This window comes from Myotis myotis, unplaced genomic scaffold (genome assembly GCF_014108235.1).
Source record: "Myotis myotis isolate mMyoMyo1 unplaced genomic scaffold, mMyoMyo1.p scaffold_m19_p_8, whole genome shotgun sequence".
Classification (NCBI taxonomy): Eukaryota; Metazoa; Chordata; class Mammalia; order Chiroptera; family Vespertilionidae; genus Myotis; species Myotis myotis.
Window position 1 is genome coordinate 19350344 of NW_023416390.1, and position 22031 is coordinate 19372374.

The window sequence follows — 22031 nt, forward strand, 5'->3', positions numbered from 1 at the left end:
CTCCATTGATATCTATATTAATAGAGATCTAGATAAAATGATCAAGATTTTATTTCAGGTAATTACTCTAGAAAAAAGAGATTTTAATTGCTCTTCAATTTCATGATTTCTTATGAGAAAATCAACTGAGACAAAGGGCAAATATGAAATTTCAAGTCAATAAATCACTTGGCCAATTAAATTTTTACTGACTTACAAATACTGAGGAGGCTGTGAATATCATAAATTCTTCTTCATAGAACCAAACAGGTCTCTTCCATTGTCCAGTATAAGACTAAAGTTCTCACAGAAGGCAACTTCTTAAATGAATTTCTCATTAGAATTTAAAGGGAAATATTTTGCTTGATAACTATGTTGGTGGGGGAGGGGTAAAATTGTGGTTGAAGAGTGGCCTCCAGTGGTCATAAGAAATCAACCCAACATCAAGGATTCTTTAAGAATTCTGGTAGTGTCAAAGAAGAGCTATGAGGGTTAGTGATCCCCAAATTCACACTATACAGTGCCTTAGATACTAAGCTACATATACAACATATACAACTACAGATATCAATTGCTATATTCATTTTAGCCATTCTTAAATTCTAAAAATTATATCTCTATCTAAAGATGGGAATAATAAAATTTATGTAAGAACTTTATAGTACATTCATGATATTTTGGTTCCTTACCCAAATGATACTTTTAGAGAATAAATCCACTAGTACTTTCTTTAATCAAACTAGGCTGGTTATAATAAAGTGAATACAATTATATGCAAAGTGCAATACACATGTAGGAATAATTCCTCCCCAATGGTTTGTAACCTAAGACACTAGGTCCCTGTAGCTCCAAGGAGGAAGATGGGGTATTTTCCCTTCTGCTGCCAAATTCTGATGCTTTCAATCCCTTCCTCATACCCATGGTTGCATAGCAACAGTGAATCAGACTGAATTAGATGTCTTGCATCTCTCAGGTTGAAGGTGGGGATGTGGCAGAGAGAGTGCGTGAGTTCAGACGGTTTCCTTTGATCTTCTTCAGCTGTTCCATTAAAAGGATCATGAGAGGAGGATCCATCCTGACTGCTGATTTAGGTTTATTTTCTTTTGAGTTTCTGCATTGCCTTTGTTTTGCTTTTGACAACTCTATAACCTCTCCCAGTTACATTCTGGGTTAGTCAAAGTGATACTGAGGCTAGTGGAGATAAGATGTTAAATGTAGCCAGGAAGAAATCATTTCACCTTCCTTTGTCCTTAAGGACTTGCTTTTCATTAAGCTACAAAAAAATAAAAAGTCTCTTCTTACTTTTAACAACCCACCAACCAATCTGTGATTTTAGAAAAAGCTGCATTTACATGGAATATATAGCCTTATAATTAGTGAAACTAACCACAGGTATAATTAGGACTTATAATGGTACAACTATTGGGGAAGAAGATGAATATATATCTAGGGTCGTACTTTTCTTAGAAAAACTAGCTAAAAACCAAATACAAGAAAAAAAAGAAAAGAATGTCTCATAAGGGCAATGGTTTTCACATTTCTGACATGATTAGTGAGCAAAAGTTTTGTGAATATGACTCACCGAGTTCATCTATCTGTTTCAATAGTTCAACAGCATCAAGTCCCACGGAGAATTTTATAAAAACTTGTACAAAGGGGTTCCTCAGTGTATTCTAACAAATAATGACAGGGAATCGGTTTTAGTATAAGAGGAAAACATATTCAATTATCATCTCTCTAATAACACCCACTGTGAAATGAAGCAACCACCATGTGCACTATCAATGTACCATGTTGCAAAGGCTCACATAGACATTCTTGAAAAAGGAAGAGAAGGTATTTGGCTGGTAATGACCTGAATGGCTGGGCTTTTGCTTATCTGTAGACACAAATTGGTTAGCATGCTCTCACGGCTAGATATGACCATAATCATCAACATCATCAATATGTGATTGAAACATTTCCCCATACTATTTGCATCATCTTGAAAATATCCTGCATCTCTCATAAGAATAACAAATTACACTTTTCAACCAGGCGTCACTGTATTTGAGTTGCATTGTCAAATCTTTAACCTAGAGTGTCATGTGTTTCAACCAAAGAACTCCCCAAATTTAACATTCTCCAGTGTATTAGCACTTTAGGAATCCTGCTTCTGTTAAAATAGCAAAGCACTTTAAAGTAGAGAAATAAATAAATAGGCATGTTTTAATGAGAGTTTATTGCACTTTATTTTTGGGAAACATATTTATGCCACTAGCTATACCCTCCAGATCAGTGTAAGATGACTTGTCTCTGAATTACAGTCAAGGTGCAATTTAAGAGGTGAGGATGATTATGAACATGAGTGACAGATCTTTTATCCTGTCTCAGACCCACTCTCTGAAGGAGAAGCAATTTTAATCTGTTGAATATGGATACCAAGTCCCTATCTTACCATTCCCATAGTGAAGGTGATTAAAATCTCAAAGAATTATACGCCATACGAATCTGAGTGGCAGGACCATCTCCTACCTGGAGCATTGGAATCGTCTGGTTTAACAGATGGAAGGAATTCATGAAAAGTGGTGACTGATTCATCCACTCCTGAGATTTTTCTCTTAATTCTGCCAGCTGCCTCAGAGTTACATTAGACTGAAAGACAAAAAATAAAAACAGATCTGGTTTATTAGTATTTGTCCTAGATTTCATAAAGGTCTCTTAAGGTTTTGTTACATAACTTCAAGGAACACTTTTAAAAGGTAAATATCAGAATTTCCCACATGGTCAAAGCTTTCTATTTTCTTTCATATATATATATATATATATATATATATATATATATATATATATATATATATATATATATTTTTTTGGAGAGAAAGGGAGAGATAGAAACATCACGATGAGAGAAATCATTGATTGGCTGCCTCCTGCATGGTCCCCACTGGGGATAGAGTCCACAACCCAGACATGTGTCATGTGCCCTCACCAGGAATTGAACCATGACATCCTAGTTCATAGATCGATGCTCAACCACTGAGCCACACCATCTGGGTTGGTCAAATACTTTTTGAATGGCAGCTTTTATAGGGTCAAGATTACTAATAAAAATTCTGGCAAATTTAGGGTTTGCTTCATTTCCAGAATGGAATTTTAGCCAAATGAAAGCATGTTTTCTGCAAATTCTCACAAGTTATTAACTTTACAAATGATACACTTAAGTTTACTGTTAAAGAAACAGTAAAGTTCAAGGCTCAAAGAAGAGGATAGAGTCGTATATTGCTGGTGGAAACAGATGTTACAGGCTTTTCTGGAAAGCAATCTGACATTAGTTATTAAAATAAAATATAATATCCTTTAATCTTTCAATCTTGAACATTCATCTCACTGAAATAAAAATACCATTGTGTAAAATCATATGCACAAGAGTATTTGTTGCCATATTGTTTACATTAGTAAAAACCAAAAGTAAATTCTTAAAATAAAATGAATGCCTAAATAAATGAATGCCTAAATACATAAGTGAATAAATTAATTAATCAATTACTTAATTGATTAATTAAAAAATGAATTCTCAACAATTGAGAATTGGCTGAGTAAACTCTATGGTATGAAAATTTTTCAATCTTCAAAAAGAATGAATTAGTCTATACCTATTGAGTTGGAAGAATTTCCACAAGGTATTGTTGTATGAGCAAAGTATTATAATGCTACCTAATTTTAATAATGCAAACAATGACCAAAGAACTCTGCATATGAATATATGTAGTTTAATAATTTATAGATGAGAGAAATGTGCATAAATTATAGAAAGACACATCCTTGAATGCTAACATTCATTAGTTTACATGGAAGAAAGAGTGGAATAAGGAGGGACAAAAAGAAAAGGTGAGAACTAAGCAAAAAGGATAGAACAAAAGAGACTGCACTAGAAAATATGCTTGTAATAACTTCATTGTTGCAAAATTATGTACAAATGTGTAGTCAATACAGTGAGTAAGGTATAAAAATGTAATGCAATAAAAAATAAAGAACACTCTAGAAATCAGTGATGTCCTCATGTCCATTTCTATAGACCTAAAATAATGTTATATTCACATAAACTATACATATATATACAAGGCTAAGCGACCAGCCGACCAGCCGGTAGGTATGATGCTTACTGACTACCAGGGGGCAGATGCTTAATGCACAAGCTTTTGAGCCACAGCAACTTGGGAGAGTACTCTCTCACACCCTAGGACCCCTTGGGGGATGTCGGACTGCCGGTTTCGGCCGGATCCCCACAGGCCAGGCTGAGGGACCCCACCTGCTGGAGGGACTCTGCTCGCTCCGCAGATACTCTTTGAGCCCTGGTGCTGACCTGGGAGGGACTGCGGGAGGTTGGCTCCAGGGCATGTCCAGCCTGTGTTGTCCAGTCCCGCCCCACTGGCCACCTTCTAATTAATTTCCTTTCAATGTGCACGAATCCATGCACTGGGCCTCTAGTAGTTTAATAACCAAGTAATGGTAAAACAGAGATTTTTTTTTAACTTTTATTCTATCATTTTAAAAGTATTAAGTTTTGCCTGGCCAGTTTTCTCAGTAGTTAGAGCATTGACTAGTGGACAAAAGGGTCACAGATTTGATTCCCAGTCAAGGGCATGTACCTTGATTGCAGGTTTGTACCTCGGCCTGGCCCCAGTCAGGGGGCACAAGCAGGAGGCAACCAATCAATGTGTCTCTCATGTCAATGTTTCTCTCTCTTCCCCCTGTCTCCCTCCCTTCCACTCTGTCTATAAAGCAATGGGAAAAATGTCCTCAGGTGAAGATTAAAATAAAAAAGGATTAAGCTTGTAATTCAAATCATTAAAGCCAATTTTAAAAATGAGAGGGAAATGCTATTATGGTTAAATTAGATAAGTATAACTACTACTAATAATCTTGTCTTTCTCAACATCTACCTTTTATATAAGATGTTAAATTGTACAACCAAATATGAAGCCAAGAGTCTATAATTTAGGGATTCTTTTTGTTTAAATTGGTTATATAATGGCTCAATATTATTTTTTCTAGTGCCATTCTTTTTACATACTTTGAAAGTTAGACAGAGTTGTAGAAAAATAATTCTACTTTGGGAGATAAATTGGAAAATCTGAGGCCTTGCTTTAACTAGCTTCATTCTCAAGCATCAACATGGTACATTCTCTTCAAAGAACTACTACACAATCTACATTGTTTGCACATAATACAGAGCAGAAGTAGAGAACTGTTAATAGCTTCAGAAAGCCAACAGTAGTAATAGTAGGTAAGATATAAAGAAATCTGAGTCAGCTAGAGTAAATTTGGAAGTTGGCTGCTTTAAAAATCATTTTAATATGCATGATAGAAACTTTGATTTATAATGATCAAACCTTTTCCATTATTGCCTTTGTGACTGGAGTATATGGTGCATACAAAATCTTTCCCAGCAACATAGGTTTCAAGAAAGCCCAAATCACAGGTCCAGCAGGCATGTTAATGATGTCTTTATAAAGGGAGAAGCAAAAGGGTGCTGGAAAGAAGAATAAAACATTTTAGTATTTGTATTTCAAATCGATTTCCTGATGGTAAATTAAGACTTCTATCACATCAAAAAATACATGCCTAAGCACTATTAACAGATGTGAGGCATCTGATATCAAAGTTAGAAAGCATAGTAACAAATCTTTTTTGGGTGTAAAAGTCTACCCTAATAAACAAGCCCACAAGAAGTGATGGCATTTTGCTAAGAGGAGTTAGCAAGATTGAAATTCACATTTCAAAATTGCTTCCAACAGATCTACCTCACCAGCACTTAATTTAAATATATCTATAATAAGAAAAGAATAATATGCTAATTAGACCTGATGTCCTTCCAGATTCCTTCCTTCCGGACAAAGCTGCAGTGGCAGGCGGGGGCCGAGGCAGAGAGGGCAGAGGCAGCAGAGGCCCACAGTCACTGTGGTGGTGGGGGCAAAGGCCCTTGCAGGAATTTTTTGCATCAGGCCTCTAGTGTGTGTGTGTGTATATATATATATATCTCAGAATGTACCAGATACATAAGAGCTGTTTAATAAATGTTTTTGCTGAATGAATAAAAAGGTGAGTAAATGAGTCAATACAATTGCTATACTAAACATCTATATATTATTTGGAAGAGCTCAGCTGGTCGTGTTTTGCATCTCAAAGTTTATAGATCAAGTAAATGACTTCATTGTGCCACTAAATGTTCGTACATCTGCTGCATTCATGGATCTCTTCCTTTACGCTGATTCAAGTTTCTAGTTCTAGAACGTGAAGAAAAAATATGGACTGAGAAGATTTAAGGTGTGTGTTTTTTATGTTATCTATTGTCAAGGAAGATATAAGTATGACTGACAAATTCTTAGTGTTGTGGTTTAGTGACTAGACTTTGCAGCAGACTGCCTGGGCTCAAATCACAACTCTGATATTTCCAAGTTGGGTGACTGTGACCAGAGTCCTTCATCTTTTTGTGCCTCCCATCCTCTTATTAAGATGGAGATACAATCATGCACATCTCATAGGATGGTTGTGAAAAATGAATGACTTACTATACATAACATGCTTGACATGCGGTAAGTGCTGTACAAATATTTTCTATTTTTATACTTGGAGGAAATTAACCATTTATTACAAAAGGCTAAGATATAGTAGACAATGTTGTTAGGAGACATTACCATACTGACTTTGAAGTATACTCACTGGCATGTATGGGAATTCCATATTTTTCAGCAATTTCCTCTTTACTTAATTTATAAGTCAGAAAATCTTTGGTGTGGTTGCCTTTTTGCCTCTGGGAGGAGGGCAGCAAGGCGGTTAAATATTCAGTGGTAATTCCTTGGGAACACAACGCTTGGGAGATGGTACTAAATGACCCTGGAGTTGCACTCATCCGGTTGCTTCTATACATTGCCTGTGAGATCAAAAGCCATGATTTATGAATATGCTATAAGCTATAAATGTTACTGAAAACAATAAAAAAAAGAAAACCTGGCCAAACAGAGTATTCTTATAGTTCCCATAATTGCTTTAAAACGTGCATCCCAAATGTAAGTGCAGAATATTAAACTTCACCAATTTAAGTGACAAAAATTTTGGTTGGAGTAGAAGAGTTTTCCTGGAGGGGATTTTTTTGCAGTGTACTTTATTTCTAACAATGTATTTTAATCAATTTTAAATAAACATTAATGTGGCAAAGGAATTTTCTGACGAAAACATTCCTGGGTGGCTTTTCTACCTGCGTTAAGGGGACACTTCTGGGCAGATGCATTTGCTTCAGGGACCTCATTTTGCTGAGCAGCGGACGGGTGCCGGAAGCCAGATGGTTAAGAATGCCTTTTAGCTTCATGAAGAGTTCTATCAACTTTTCTACTGGCTTTTGATCTTCCCTGGGGAAAATCACCTAACAGAAACAGAATAAAATAAAATTATTTATGTGGAGAAACCAGAACCTACACACACTGTTGGTGAGAATATTAAAAGGGACAGGAACTTCGGGAAACAGTTTGAAGTTTATTAAATGGTTAAACATAAATATACCACACAACCAAGCAATTCCATTCCTAGGTACTTACCTGAGAGAAATGAAAACATATGCCCACACAAAGCTTTGAATGTTCATAGCAGCATTACTCACAATAGCCAACAAGGGGAAACAATCCAAATGAATGGGTAAAATATACATCCTTAAACTGGAATACTATTTGACAATTTAAAGTGAAATACTGACATACGCTACAACATGTATAGAACTAAAAAATATTACACTAAGTGAAAAGAGCCAGACGCAAAGACCACGTATTGTATGATTCAATTTGTATTAAAAGATCTTAAAAAAAAAAAAAAAAAGGAAAATCTTGAGCTAAAGGTCAAAATGAGAAGTGACTGCAAATGGACACAGGTTTCTTTTGGAATTTATGTATATGTTCTATAATTAGATTGTGGTAATAATTGCACAATTTTTCATATTTACTAAAAAAATTTAAATTGTATGCTCGAGTGAACTTTATGCTATCTAAATAATTCCTCAATAAAGTTTCCCAAGATAAATTATTTAAAAAGTCAGGAAGGTAAATATCAATTACATAATCCTTCATGTATACTATTTCTCAAAATCATATAATGTGCTCCTCAAAAGCAGGAAAACTCAGTCCAAAAGCTCATGTGCTTTATCAGGCTTAATCAGAATCACACGATGCATTTCTGCTGCAGAAAAACAACAACACTGAAAATATTCCAAAAATTTAAAGTCATTTTATCCTCTCACTCATTTATTTATTAAACAAACATTAACTAAATGCCTATACATTCCCAGCACTGGGCAAGGCGATAGGTGTATAGTGATGCAGAAATTGGCATCCTCTTTCCAACAAGAGAGCTTTAGTCTAAGGAGGAACTGATGTCAAATAAATCAACAAACAAAAGGCTGGGGAATATGAGGAGCTAGAATGTAAATAAGAAATAAAAGGGGCTCTTTCCAAGATAGAATCCCAAAGAAGAGAAAGAACAAATGATAAAACAATAAGGAGAAGAAGGTTATAGACTGAGGGGGAAGGGCGGGGGGGGGGGGGTGGGGACATGTGAGGTCCATCAGGAAGGAAAACTCTTGGCAGGTCCACGAGAGAAATAAACCACCATTATGAGGACAAGATTTAGTTGGACAGATATCATGAAGACATAGCTGCCTCCATAGCAGAGCTACTAACTGCCATCAGATTTTTCTAAAGTAGAATCAAAAGTCTAGTCATTCCTAGTTTAAAATAACTTAACTAGGCCAAGAGACATATGGAAACATGCTCAAAGTCACTAATCATCCAAGAGATGCAAATCAAAATGACAATGCGGTACCATCTCACACCTGTCAAAATGGCTATCATCAACAAATCAACAAGTGACAAGTGCTGGAGAGGATGTGAAGAAAAAGGAACCCTCGTTCACTGCTGGTGGGAATGGAGACTGGTGCAGCCCCTGTGGAGAACAGTATGGACTTTCCTCAAAAAACTAAAAATGGAACTCCCATTTGACCCAGTGATGTCACTTCTAGAAATATATCCCAAGAAACTAGAAACACCAATCAGAAAAGATAGATGCACCCCTATTTCATAGCAGCACCATTTACAATAGCTAAGATTTGGAAGCAACCTAAGTGCCCATCAGCAGATGAGTGGATTAAAAAACAGGGGTACATCTACACAGTGGAATACTATGCTGTGGTAGAAAAGGAGTTCTTACCATTTGCAACAGCATGGATGGAACTGTAGAGCATTATGCTAAGCAAAATAAGCCAGTCAGAAAAAGATAAATATCACATGATCTCAGTCATTTATGGAGTATAATGAACAACATAAACTGATTAACAAATACAGATCTAGAGACACAGAAGCATCGATCAGACCATCAAACCTCAGAGGGAGGGTAGGGGAGGGTGGGGGTAGGTGGAGAGATCAACCAAAGGATTTGTATGCATGCATATAAGCCTAATCAATGGACACAGACAACAGGGGGGTGAGGGCATGAATGGAGGGGGGGGGGGCTAATGAGGGGCTAAGGACATATATGTAATACCTTAATCAATAAAGAAAAAAAATAAAATAATTCAAATAATAAAATAAAATAACTTGACTAATGACGAGACATTTTTTATTACTTTTGTTCTTATTTTGTTTGCAAAAGAATTAGGTATGGTCTTCAGCTTGTTAAATGCACATGTTTAAACTGCTGGACTCAATAAGAAACATTTGGTTTGATATCTTCTCTGCAGAGGCATTATAAAATAAGGATTAAAATTTTAGATGAACAAAAATTAAATTATATCACTTTATATGCATGTGAGGTTGTAGTTTATATAAAAATAACCATTTGTTTAGTTAGCGGGTATTTCCTGAATTTTTTCTATGGGCCAGGCACTGTTCTTGGCATTTGAGATGTTTCAGTGAACAAAGAAGGCCTACAGAGCTTATATCCTAGTGGGGGTAGACAAAAATTAATAATAAAAATAAATATTAAATAAAAGATATAGTATTATTCTGGAAGGGCAATAGAAAACAAATAGAGCAAGAAAAGGAGATCCGAGAGTGCTGTAGGTGAGGCTGGTTGCATCTTAAATAGGGAGGTCAGTGCAGGCCTTACTGAGGTCAGTGCTGAGTAAGACAAACAGCCCTGCAAATCATGTGAAGGGGGCCCCGCTCAGCCGTGCCACACAGCAGCCCGGTGCCAGGGAATAGCCAAGTAGGAAACAGAACTTTAGAGATGGAGAGGGGTTGTACAGATTATGCGGCCCTTGTAGGGCTTGGGGGGTTCCTTGAATAAAATGGGGAGCCGCTGGAAGGTTGAACACAGGTGTGACATAATTTAACTCAGTTTTAAAAGGATCACTCTGGCTGCTTAGGGATGATGTGTGTGTATGGGGGGGGCGGGGGTGGGGGGAGTGTGGTAAGTGTGGCAGCAGGGAGGCCAGAAAAGAGGTCATTGCAGAATATAGATGTGGGATAGTGATCATTCAGAAAAGGATTATTTATAAGTAGACTGCTATGTTTCAACAGCATAAGTCAGCTCTGTTGCTTTGGGTTTTTCTTACCAAAAGAGTGGGACCTTTTTTCCCAGTGTTTTCAATAACATATAAATATTTTTTATTTACTCTAGATTTGAGTGAACAGAGGACTTAAGTTTCTTAAGTTTATGTTTTCTTTCAGTTTTTTTTTTATTATTATTAAATAAGTACTTATAAAGCATCCACTTCTTGCAAGATGGAGTCATTGCTGCCTTTACTAAGCCCTAATAATGGCCATTTGTTTTGTTCTACTGAATGACTAATGGTAGCATCTTTCTAAACTGATGGGGGAAAACACTAATTTTTTAAAAAACATACCAAAAATCCTTATTCTTTTACTTGAATAAAATAACTGTTCTAGTTTTTATTTTTATCTTGACAAGTTAATGCTTATTCACTGTAAAAAAAATTATAGCATTTGTACTTCACATATTCATATAGTATATATTAAATTTAATTCCTGGTCTTGGATACGCAAACTGAGAGTTAATGAGGTAATAATATTCATTTCCTCATCTATAAATGTGAAAATTTGCCATATTTAATCTCAAAGGTCCCATTTCACTCTAAATAAAGCTATAATTTCACAAGCTATATGAATGAATTTCATTCCTTACAGTATCAAAGAGCATACATGTGTAATCAAATATTTTTATACTAAAGTATGAATATAAAAATATTTCATCAACAGCAACTTGCCTTGTATGTGAAGTTGTAGATGTCTAAGTAGTGCAGCAGAGTGATTCCGATGAGGTAAGACTGGCGGGATCTCTCGGGAAGAGGCAGGCTGCAGAATTCCTTCATCGCATCTTCCAGTTTGGGATTGGTCCTATTAGCATCACAAGAATGCAACCAGAACACACGAGAAATAATCTGCAAGTTGGAGGAAGAAAAAGATTTTAGCTGTGAATCCTTTGAGAGCCATCTGTCCATTTTGAGAGGTTTTTCTTATACTCTTAGTCTTCATTAAAAAATATGACAGCCCAGCCAGAGTAGCGCAGTGGTTGAGCATCGACCTATGAATCAGATGATCACGGTTCGATTTCCGGTTGCAGGCTCGGTCCTCAGTACCCGGCATGCAGGAGGCAGCCCATCAATGATTCTCTCTCTTCATTGATGTTTCTATCTTTCTCTCCCTCCCCCTTCCTCACTGAAATCAATAAAAATATTAAAAGTAAAAAAAAAAAAAGGGGGTTGCAGAGTAGGGATCATATTTTTTTAAATATGGCATTATCCTCAAAAGCAAATACTTAGTTAAAACACTAATTACTACTAATAAAACTACAGCAAGCCCACAGTTTACCGGAAAGCTTAAGGAATAAGATGTGAAAAGAGACCGAGACGGGTCTACGATGATTTATTGCTTGAACACCTGGGAGAATGATGGCACCAAGAAAAAGAATTGATTTGGAGTAAGTTTGGGGAAAATACTAGTTTAAGACCCATGCTGCCTTTAAATTTTAACCTTACTTTATTCAAATTGCATTTTATTTTTATAATCATTGAAAGTTATAATCTTGTACAATGAACTCTTGGGTTCAGAGATGAAAGCAAAGAAAGAAGCCCAGAATTTCACAATAAGGTGATCATCATGGACAGCAATGCTGGTGTGAAAAGTGAGGTGTTAACATGAGAAATAAGGAGTCATCTCTATTGCCACCAAAATGAAATAAAGAGAAAAGTTTATAAAATTCCAGATGAGGGAGACTTGTCTCTCCTTCCTTTTGAAAGGAATAACATGCATGCTCTCCATTTACATGCTTTAATGTATTAAAATGAAGCTGCTCTTCAGAAGCCGACAACAAGATTGCTGAAATCGGGTCTTAGGATCAAATGAGCAACAGGTGAGATCAAAGGAAAAAGGTGAATGAAAATTATTTGCTCAAACAAGAGGAAAGGATGCAGGCAAAACAGTTTTAATGTTTGTATTGGGTAACCAATTAACATGACACAAGTAAACATAAATACTATCCAAAGGCAGCGTCTATAGGCTTTAGAAAAAGACATTATCCAATATTGGAGGATGGCTGGGCTGTGCTTAGAAATGACACACTCTGTTTGGAATGGATGAGGCTGTAAGCTCTGTAGCTCTTTTGGAAAATTTCTATGACGCTTCCAGACAATGGACTTGAAAAGGGGATAAAAGATAAGAGATTTCAAGTGGAAAACCCTATTACCAGCCTGTGAGTAAATGACATTATTCATTTTCACACCAAAAAAAATGTTTACCACACTCACAAACTTCCTTTGCCCATGTCTATGTTATATACTATATCTTATCTTGGGACTTTTAAGTACAAATGAATATTTACTTTTATTTTAATTTTTACAAATTAGTCTCTCTGTTTTTGATCCCTAACTAGGTTACTGAAACTTGACTTTGATATCATCGTAATAGAAAATTATAATGCAAAGTTACCTTTGATAATGTGTGATAGTGAATAGTAAAGAACGGGTGGTACCACTATTTAAGAAAACCCTCTGGGGCAAAGACAAAGGTGAGGAACAAGGAGGTAAGAGGAAGGAGAAGTAGACCAGAGGGAAAGGAACAGAAAGTGATACTCTTGCTTCAGGACTTTTCTTCTATCTTCACTTAAGACAGGCCTCTAATTTTATCACCTGCACGGAAAATTCACCAGGTTTACATTCAACTGCTCAGTATTTTACTGACAAATATTAAGTACTACTGAGACTTTTAGAAACTAGATGTCAGTACAGATGCATCCCACCCCACCTCAGCTCTGTTATCCGGAATAGGAATGGCCAGCAAATTGTCGATACTCCTATTGGACATTCCTGTCATTCTCCTTAGTTCTTCTTTCAGCTCTTCAACATTTTTAAACATTTCGATTAATTGGCCTGCAAGGAGGAAAAAAAGGAAAGGAAAAAACTCACATGCTGATTGCAATGTAATTTTGTTAGTCATACCAACACAGAGAAACCGTCTTGACTAAAACATATATTCAACATATATGCCTTGTGTCAGAAACAGATTTCTCCCAGTTTGGGCAAAATTTCCATCTGTAGGATGTATTTCTATCTGTTTTAGACTTATTCCTATTATGATATCATTAACCTAAGGTAACAGATTGCTCTGTGTTTCTGTAAAGCCTGCAAGTCAAGGTTCATTCGAAGAAAATATGGTCTCCTCACTGTTTCTGATCACATCATGCACTAAATGCATATCCCTCTATTTCATTTAAAGCATCACACAAATTCAAAATATTTTTGAACCTCAAATCATATAATATTGACAACTTAGGGCAAGGTTTGTTAAATCCACAACACAAGGGCACAGGGCACAGGGCATTTTCCCTGAAGTTTGCCCAGCACACTACAGTTTATAAAGAGTTTTCACAATCATTACCTCACTTTTAAATAGAGTGTGTTTCACGTCAAACCTTTTTTTAGGAGAGCTATTATAATTATTTCATATCTGGGTCATTTAATGGATAGTATTTTGACTTCACTTTGGCAGCTGGTGATCTCCCTTCTGCGAATGCCTTTCGACTTCTTTATGAAGTATCCCTCATGCAAATTCACTGTCTTTATTTTTAGACTTAGTGCCCTTCCAATTTTGCTGCTTGTTGTCCAAAATTTTGAATGCCTTTCTTCTCAGTATTGAGGTATTATGCAAAGGAGAAGCGTATTGCATGATGCATCGTGCTCAGAATACTAACAGGAGGTTCTGAATTGAGATTTCTGTAGAGAGCAGTGCATCTATTTTATTTTTTAAATCATATTATTCTTACAGAAGTAAATAAATTTCATCCTAGCTTTCTCAATGGACTATCTAATGCACTTTGATATATCAGAGAAACAAAAGATAAATAAATGGTCTAACTATTTAAATGTTTGGAGACCTTTTCGCTGTGAAATCAGATTTCCCTGTTTCATTCTCTGCTAGCTTTTTCTGTGTTTTTACTTTAGTTGAGTAACCGTATTTGAAAGCTTCAGGTTTCTGATATGAAAGAGCAGCTACAAAGCAGGTTTTGTAGGGAACTTCAAAAAAGGCTTTCTTAAACTGCAGCATGAGGAAAACATGCATTCTAATAAGACAGCATTTAAATGTGGATGAGGACACACCTGGCTTTTCAGAAGTGTCTGCACTGTTATTGACATGCAGTGTGGCTTCTATGGCCGGTATTAATCGTGTAATGTTTTCCAAGTAATTCATTTGCAACGCTTGTTCTAGAAACCTGGAACAGAAGAGAAGAGAAGAAAAAATTGGACTAGGCATTTCAATAAATTGAGAGGGACCCTGGCTGGTTCTGCCCAGCGGTTAGAGCGTCAGCCCTCAAAAGGAAGGGTTATGGTTTCGATTCTCAGTCAAGGGCATGTACCTCAGTTGCAGGTTTGATCCCCAGCCCCAGGGGGTATGTGTGGAAGGCAACCAATGGATGTGCCTCTCACATCAATATTTCTCTCCCCCTCTTCCCTCCCTTCCATTCTAAAAAATTAATGGGAAAAAAATGCTCTCAAGTGAGGATTAATACTAATAATAATTTGAGAAGGGATTTCACCAAGGAAGAGACAATGGGAAAACTTACTGATCCACATTTAAGTTAATTTTGACGGAATCCCCAGTAAGCAGGTCCTTCAGATTTTTAGATATGATGTTGTCTTGGTATAATAAGCTGGTGGCTATTTCGGTGCCGAGCTCTGCTGCTTCAAGGAGCTGCACATGGAACGCACTCTCTTCACACAGGCTTCTGAAGTTCATGCCGGAGAGCTGGCACATTTTCTCCACTGAACGGAAAGTTTCAGGCTCACAAAGAAGTTTGGTCAAGTGTCGAAGCTGAGACACCTTTCCAGAAAGGGAAAGAGTGGCAAATAGATCAGTCACATTATCCTAAACACTTTGCAGTTGATAACAAGCAACTTAAAAAAAATGTTACATGTGGTTAGTTAGTTGGCATTTAGCAACAGTTTTTCCACGAATCACTATTTTCTGTCATGTAAATTTATTGTTCTCTTAAGAATTGTGTAAAACTGTTGAACCAGCAGACCTATGTTTCCCAACTGCATTAATATCTTATAGAGTCACAGTTTCAAAAGATGTGATTTAGCTTTATCCATTTAAGCCACCAATACTTAAACTAATTTTATATTTTAGTTTGTATGTTAAATCACAGGCAAGGGAAGATAGCAAAGCAGGTTTGGTTTGGAACTTTAAAAAAGTCTTTCTTCCTCACACCCATTAAGATGGCTACTATTTTTTTTAAATCCCCCAAAACAAAACAAAACTAAAACAGAAACAGAAAATAACAAGTGTTGACAAGGATATAGAGAAATTAGAGTACTTGTGCACTGCTTGTGGGAAGGTAAAATAATGTAGTCAGTATGGGAAACAATATGGTGGTGCCTCAAAAAATTAAAAACAGAATTATCATATAATCTACTTCTACCCAAAGTATTGAAAGTTGGATTTTGGACAGCTATTTGTTCATGGAGGCATTATTCACAATAGCTAAGAGCTGGAAGTAACCCAAGTGTCCACTGACAGATGAATGGATAAATATACAATGTATATATATACAATGGATTATTATCCAGTCTTAACAAGGAAAGAAATTCTGAAACATGCTACATCATGGATGAGACTTGAGGAGATTATGCCATGTGAAGTAAACCAGTCACAGGAAGATAATTACAGATGATTCTACTTATATAAGTTACCTAGAGTAGTAAAATTCACAGTGACAGAAAGTAGAATTGTGGTTTTCCAGGGACTAGGGGGAGAGACGGATGTGGAGTTGTTGTTTAATGGGTACAGTTTCAGTTTTGCAAGATGATAAGAATTCTGGAGATGATTGCACAATGATGTGGAGGCATTTAACAAGACTGAACTGTACAGTTAAAATTGGTTAAGGTGGTAAACTTTATGTTATGTGTATTTTACCACTATTAAAAAAAACACCCACAATAATGGACAAGAAAGGGCCTTTTTAACTGCAGCCTGAGAATCACATGCATTTTAATAAGACTGCATTTAAAATATGGACTGAAATACACCTTGTTTTTGAGAAGTGTCTGCATCGGTATCGACATTATCTTTTACCCTTTTATCTGTTGAGGAAAACTAGGTCCATTTGTTCTATGGGACAAAAGTGTTTTAAAGAGGCTTAAAATCCCACACTCAAAAGAAAAGGAGAAAAATGGAGATCAACTCATTTCCTGTCTTGTCACCTTATATTCAATGAAGTTCACTACACTCAGCGTGTTTTTGAAGGATATATCCCCAAATCATACTTCCTGGAGGAAAAAATTATGCCTCCAGGCAAACCAGTTCTATTGTGCTTGGAAGCTACCCTAGAGCTATTCCTTTTAAAAAGTCAAATAATTGGGAGCATCACCTGAAAGAGCAAATATGTGTCATTCACTGCAGCTCAGTGGTTTTTTTGTTTTGTTTTTGTTAATCTTCACCTGAGGATATTTTCCCACTGATTTTCAGAGAGTGGAAGAGAGGGGGAGAGACAGAGAGAGTGAAAAACATCAATGTGAGAGAGACACATCAATTGGTTGCCTCCTGCACACACCCCGACCAGGGCCAGGGATCAAGCCTGCAACCGAGGTACATGCCCTTGACTGGAATCGAACCCGGGTTGCTTCAGTTTCCCTGGCCAACGCTCTATCCACTAAGCCAAACCAGCTAGGGCTGCAGCTCAGTTTTTAATAAGAAGTTGTATTTTGACAGAAATGAATTGTTTTATGATATAGGCAAATGTTTGGGACATTTCTTTCCATATATCAAATGGGAAAAGCACAAGGATGTGTCTTTGATGAGAGGTTTATAGTAACAACATGCAGGCAGCTGCAATTAAACACCCATCATCTTAGCACATACTCTTGGCCTGTTTTCAACTGTATTGAATATTCTAATTGACTTCTGGGTTTGAACTATCTGAAATGGCCACATATGTATTAAAATTCTACTTACTAGTCTTATTGCTATGAGAATTTTTCCATTTTGTAAGAGATCCAATCATTACCCGCTGTAACTACATGTTTGCTACTCTGCTCCTTCCTTTGATTTTCCAGATAATAGATATGATTGAACTTCTAATGAATAGAGGCCGATCCTTCCTGCCACATCCTCCACCTACTTTTATTTTAGTGATTTCTTAAATAAAAGAATAAATACTGGTAGCTCAATATTTATTTTAATTGAGAATTTGAGGATATAGTCAATTCAAATGACTTATTCCCCTTCCCAGAGTCCAGAATATATTTTTTAAATGGCAACTTCAGTATACATGTATGAGAACCCAGTAAAAATCCATATAGTACAATTTTGACTTGATAAGATAAAAGTAATAGAAGTGAAATGGAAATCTAGCCATGCTATTGAAGTGGCTTTGGTTCTCTGAAATAAGGGTTTAACTCAAGGTTAATACCATGGAATGCACAGTGAGGCACATCTACCAGGGAATAGCAGGCTGCTAATTTAGTATTTGTCATTATTTACAACCGTCTTCTAAAATTGGTTCATGCACGCATTAAAACTTTGAAGCTACATGGGTCATTAGTAATCAACATAAATTCAGAGAATTAAAATTCTCTCTTCAAAAGTATGTCTCAAGTCCAGATTGCAGGTCTGTCAGAGCCTCATGTAGAGGCCCTCACTCCTTTATCACCCCCCAGCCTAGCAAGGGCGCAGGTCTATACTTGAACAATGACCCATAACTAACTCCATGTTCCTCTGCAACTGAATGCCCCAGTGCCTATGTTTCCCCAAATCATCTCAATCGGGATTGTAAGCGGCACTATGGTGTACAGCTCAAAATATTGTAAGCATAAAAACGATAAAACAGCAAGACTCCTGGCCTCTTTGCAGGGCAAAGGGGACTACTTAAAAATGTAAAAGTGTTACGATACAAATATTGTGTTAACTATATTTCTGCTCAATATGGAGAATATCTACAACATTTATAGTTCCCCAGTCATGAATGTATCCTTCCCACCAAAGAGACTGGAAAGAAAAAGGCATAAAATAAACAATGAAGGGACACGAAAACATAAAGTTCTAGAGTAGAAAGTCAGGGCTAGAACTGAGGGATGGGAACGGAGGAAAAGTCACCAACAAATGACAGGCAAATCAGGGAAGTAAAGGCACCTCTCATTGTAAAGCTCTAGGAGTTTGTCTTCATCCTTTCAATGATATGCACTGAATATTTTCCATGAGTCAGACTCTACACCAGGTGCAGAGGGTACAACACTAAATGGACAAACTTCGCAACATTCCTCGTGGAGCTTATAGTCTTGGACTGAAAGGTTATGTCAATGGCAAACAGCACTCATGCTTTTATAAATGACAATACATTTTCTACCCAAGGGATAAAATTGTAGTTTATTTCCATGCTTCTAGAATTTTTTCTTAATATAATCCTCTACTAGAACAGTACATTAAAAATGTGGATGCTGTTTTAAATTATTCTTAGCTCTATTCCCATTCCATTACTTGAATGCTTCGTTTCCATTTCCCTAGTGTATATTGTATAGTGCCCGGTTACTTTCCCAAGTTGAGAACTACAATGAGTAATTGCCCAGGTAACACAATTACATCGCCAGGGCTCTCCTTTAACACCCTCATTTATTCATAACATCCAAAAGTCACACCTTAAGCTCCTTCTATGTGCTAGGGGCTTTAGAGATGCAGCGGTATAATAGAGATTCACCCTATTGAGGGAAATAGATTCTATCTATACAACAAATTATAGTGCTAAGTAATAAGTTCCAAAACCCAGAAATGTCACTGTCATCAGAAACTCTTCCTTATGCCTCACCCCTCACTGGCTGCCATCTCCTGTCAACGCAAACTCCTACAACACTCTTGAAACAACTGTCTCATTCTTCCCATTCTCTGCCACTGACACAGTGCAGGGTCTCAATATTTGCTTAGGTTACTTCAAATACCACCTATTTTGCTTTCCTCCGATCTATCCCCCACAATTCTCCCAGAGAGATCTCTTTCTAAAATGCAAATATCACCTTCTTAAACTTCGCAACTTTCAGGATCAGATCCAAACCCTCTGACTAAGCACAAAGAGGCCTTTGTAATCTGGGCCCAGTTTCTCCCACAGGCACCTTGTGCTCAAGTTTGACACCATGACTCCAGGTAACCTGTGTCTTCTTACAAATGTAGGTCTCTATGTCTGGAATGTAGAATTGCAGCCTCATTCTACACAGTCCCGCAAGACTCGGAGTAAACATGATCTCCTCCATGAAATTGTCTCTCCACCTCCATCTCCTGCAATCTGACTTAACTATCCCACCTCCATACACTGAATCCTGTCCTTCCACATACCACAGCCCTGACCTCACTGGGGTATAATTATTGGGCTCCAATTATAAGAATTTGACAAATGGAGATCATGCATTTTAAAGAGATAGATTAGTATTATGTGAACGCAGATGACGGATAGAATGGGAGAATGGATAAATATTATATGCACACAAGGTCATTATCCTGGCTGAGGAATAGGGAGAAAGGAGATACTCTAATATTACTGGAATGGCATTTAAAGTTGCCCTTGAAGGAGAGTAGAAATTTTCCAGATGAATGCACACACCTTCTTTCTCATTTGAACAAACAAATCAAGATAGTGCTAAATTAAGTACATTAAAACTGTTGATTTGTGGAAGACTAGGACTTCAAAGTAGGTAATCTAACCAGCATATATATTTGCAATATTCATGGACATATGATTTGGATGTCTGCTTAATTACACCATGTTGACTCTACAGCAAGTCATCTTGCTTGCCCTGAATAAACCAGCTCTAATTTTACTTTATCCCTGGCTACATAAATCATATTAAACTGCTGTTCTTACTAGGAAATCTGCTTTCAGAATTTAATAGAGTTATTTTAAGAAATGAAGTGAATTTTATGATAACCTGCATAGTATATGCGTGAGCTAAGCAAAGAATAATTGACAAATAAACATGAACCAATTCAGACAAACTTCTGAGTTTTAAAGTTTTGTTGTTGCTTTCTCCCCTTTTTTCGATATCATACATTCTAATATGTTGTTAGTTTCTTCTTATGATTATAACAATAAAAATAAGGTGAGTCAACTCCTGAGGTTTTCTGTACACTGTGAAGTCTAAAACATCAGCTTTTGAAATCAAATTTTATAGTTTTAAAAAGTAAGGATAACTCAAATTAGAAATAATTATGAATGTTTTAAATCATGAAGCTTTATGAGATAACCATATTATTAGTCATTCTTTTATGTGTATGTACACTGTAACTTGGCTCTTATGGGTCATTTCATGCAAAGACATCCATTGATTAAAAACAAAATATTGTTATAAACACAGCACAAAATATTGTTATATAATACCAGCACACTCTGTCATACTTTTCTAGGATGAATCTAGAGTCCAAATAGGACCCATATTTATGAAAATACAGATTTAAAACTTAAACTAAAAGCCATCTTGATAAAGGACAACAGGAAAGGTTGAGGTTTATTTTTTGCTTTCAGGGCTTACTTTTGATTTTAGGACTTCAGGAAGTGAAGGGAAGTGATCCTCATAAGAACCATTTTGAAGAAAATATTTTTTAAATCGAATTGTGGACTGCAGGAGCCTTAAATTTTCTGTAAAGGAGGGAAAAGAAGTTACGGTATGTGAATTGCAAAATCATTTAGGAAACGAATTTAAAAGATACCTTTATCCTAATTTATTGTTTTTCTAAAATAATAGTCTAGTTCAATCTAAACAGAAGACGAGTGAAAATGTAACCTTTTTTTGTGAACAATGGAGACTACAGAGTTCACTATTTTAGAAATATTCAGGTATTCTGCTTAGAGACAAAATATTTCTAGGGGAGTTGCTAAGCAGTTTTGGCTCTCTGTGAACTGACTGTTTTTGTTTATGACTTTTAGATTTGCTATTAAGTTGGAGTGTTTGGGAAGAATAGGCTGTATAATCACTGTGACACAAACATGCCCCAGCAACCTCGATTAATTCATGCCTGCTAAACAGAGACCACGTGTAATTATTTGTTATGCTATTTGCTTGCCATTAAGTCTCAAAAATGTCTTTGGTGTAGGAAAAGGGAAAACCTATTTCCTATAAAATGTGAGAACATAGATATTTTCTCTTTAAAGGAAAAGAAAAGAAACCACATTTGATTAAATGCAATTTTTATGGTTGCACGTGTAGGCAGAAAACTGAAAATAAAGTGTGTAAATGTAGGAAGTAAAAAATAGTCTGCCACAAAAATTCCTTTGTTTATGTAATTTACATCTGCTTTTGGAAGTCACTATTCCCCTCCTCCTCCTCCTTCTTTTTACAATTGAGATTATCAAGGGCACAAAAAATGTTATGAAGGGTTGAGTGAATTCTTAAGGACTATGGGCCTTTGGAAAGTTTGTACTAGCAGCAGCAAGAGAACAATATAATAATCTGATTACATATTCCCTTCATATATCAAACCACCAAAGTAAACTGATGCATATGGAAACAAGATGTATAAATTCTCTCCTTTTTA

At 36.4% G+C, this 22031-nt stretch overlaps 1 protein-coding gene across 6 annotated transcripts in view; it reads right to left on the reverse strand.

The window, feature by feature from the left end:
• The window catches only part of ABCA12 (ATP binding cassette subfamily A member 12), a 176191-nt gene that overhangs the window by 62622 nt on the left and 91538 nt on the right, over positions 1-22031 (reverse strand). For all 6 annotated transcript variants that reach the window (XM_036319527.1, XM_036319526.1, XM_036319525.1 and 3 more), the window contains 10 exons: positions 21029-21135; positions 15082-15338; positions 14618-14730; positions 13266-13390; positions 11231-11404; positions 7220-7384; positions 6685-6895; positions 5355-5494; positions 2494-2613; positions 1562-1652 (listed from right to left, as the gene is read on the reverse strand). In XM_036319527.1, the coding sequence (XP_036175420.1) occupies positions 1562-1652; positions 2494-2613; positions 5355-5494; positions 6685-6895; positions 7220-7384; positions 11231-11404; positions 13266-13390; positions 14618-14730; positions 15082-15338; positions 21029-21135 (1503 nt within the window). The remainder of the gene's footprint in view (positions 1-1561; positions 1653-2493; positions 2614-5354; positions 5495-6684; positions 6896-7219; positions 7385-11230; positions 11405-13265; positions 13391-14617; positions 14731-15081; positions 15339-21028; positions 21136-22031) is intronic.